At 34.6% G+C, this 726-nt stretch overlaps 1 protein-coding gene across 1 annotated transcript in view; it reads left to right on the forward strand.

Annotated features, from left to right (window-relative positions):
* LOC107645446 (transcription factor bHLH48) overlaps window positions 1-726 on the forward strand; it is a gene marked incomplete in the record, with an annotated part of 5,278 nt that overhangs the window by 1,143 nt on the left and 3,409 nt on the right. Inside the window, 2 exon segments of the mRNA XM_016349469.2 lie at window positions 1-51; window positions 177-242. Of these exon segments, the coding sequence (XP_016204955.1) occupies window positions 1-51; window positions 177-242 (117 nt within the window).

Below are 726 nucleotides of genomic sequence, written 5' to 3' on the forward strand. Positions count from 1 at the left end.
GTTCGAGTTCGTCGAGGTCAAGCCACAGATAGCCATAGCTTAGCAGAAAGGGTAAGCTCTTAATTTAGAATTAACCACCACTTAATTAATTTAATAATTTAATTAATTACGATCACTTTCATGTTTATAGTACAAAGTTTTCCGAATTGATTTTGCTTTTTGTTTTTGTGTTGTAGGCAAGGAGAGAGAAGATAAACGCTCGGATGAAGCTTTTGCAAGAGCTGGTCCCCGGTTGCAACAAGGTCGGTTTTCCGTTTCTTGTGGTCGTAATCTGAAATATATAACAAATCCTCACTTACGAGGATTAATTAATTGTGCTTTATTCGTTTTTTCAGGATTATGCCATCATTTTCTATCTAATTTGTCTCCCAGAAAGTGTTATTATGTTCTCTAGGTTACGGGGTTTAAAACTTTAAATAACGGTTTTTGTCATTGTCACCTTTTCAACCAAGAAAATAAAGTTATTGCTTTTACTTCAAGAAAAGTGTCCACTGGCACCGAGTGTCAAACATGGCATTTGTGTAATTTCATTCTTTCTTTGGTTTTTGGTTTTTGGGAGGTTCCTTTCTGTTTACAAATCTTTTCAGAGGTTAGTTTTGTCATTTCGGATTTTCAACTCTTGGCCTTTCTCGAGATTCCAAATCTTGACCATCTATTTTCAATTTTATTAAATGGTTTCGGGTAAGTGCAGAGTTCAATATAGTGCTAAATTTTTGTGAAAAAAGA

Source organism: Arachis ipaensis, chromosome B06 (assembly GCF_000816755.2).
Source record: "Arachis ipaensis cultivar K30076 chromosome B06, Araip1.1, whole genome shotgun sequence".
Taxonomy (NCBI): Eukaryota; Viridiplantae; Streptophyta; class Magnoliopsida; order Fabales; family Fabaceae; genus Arachis; species Arachis ipaensis.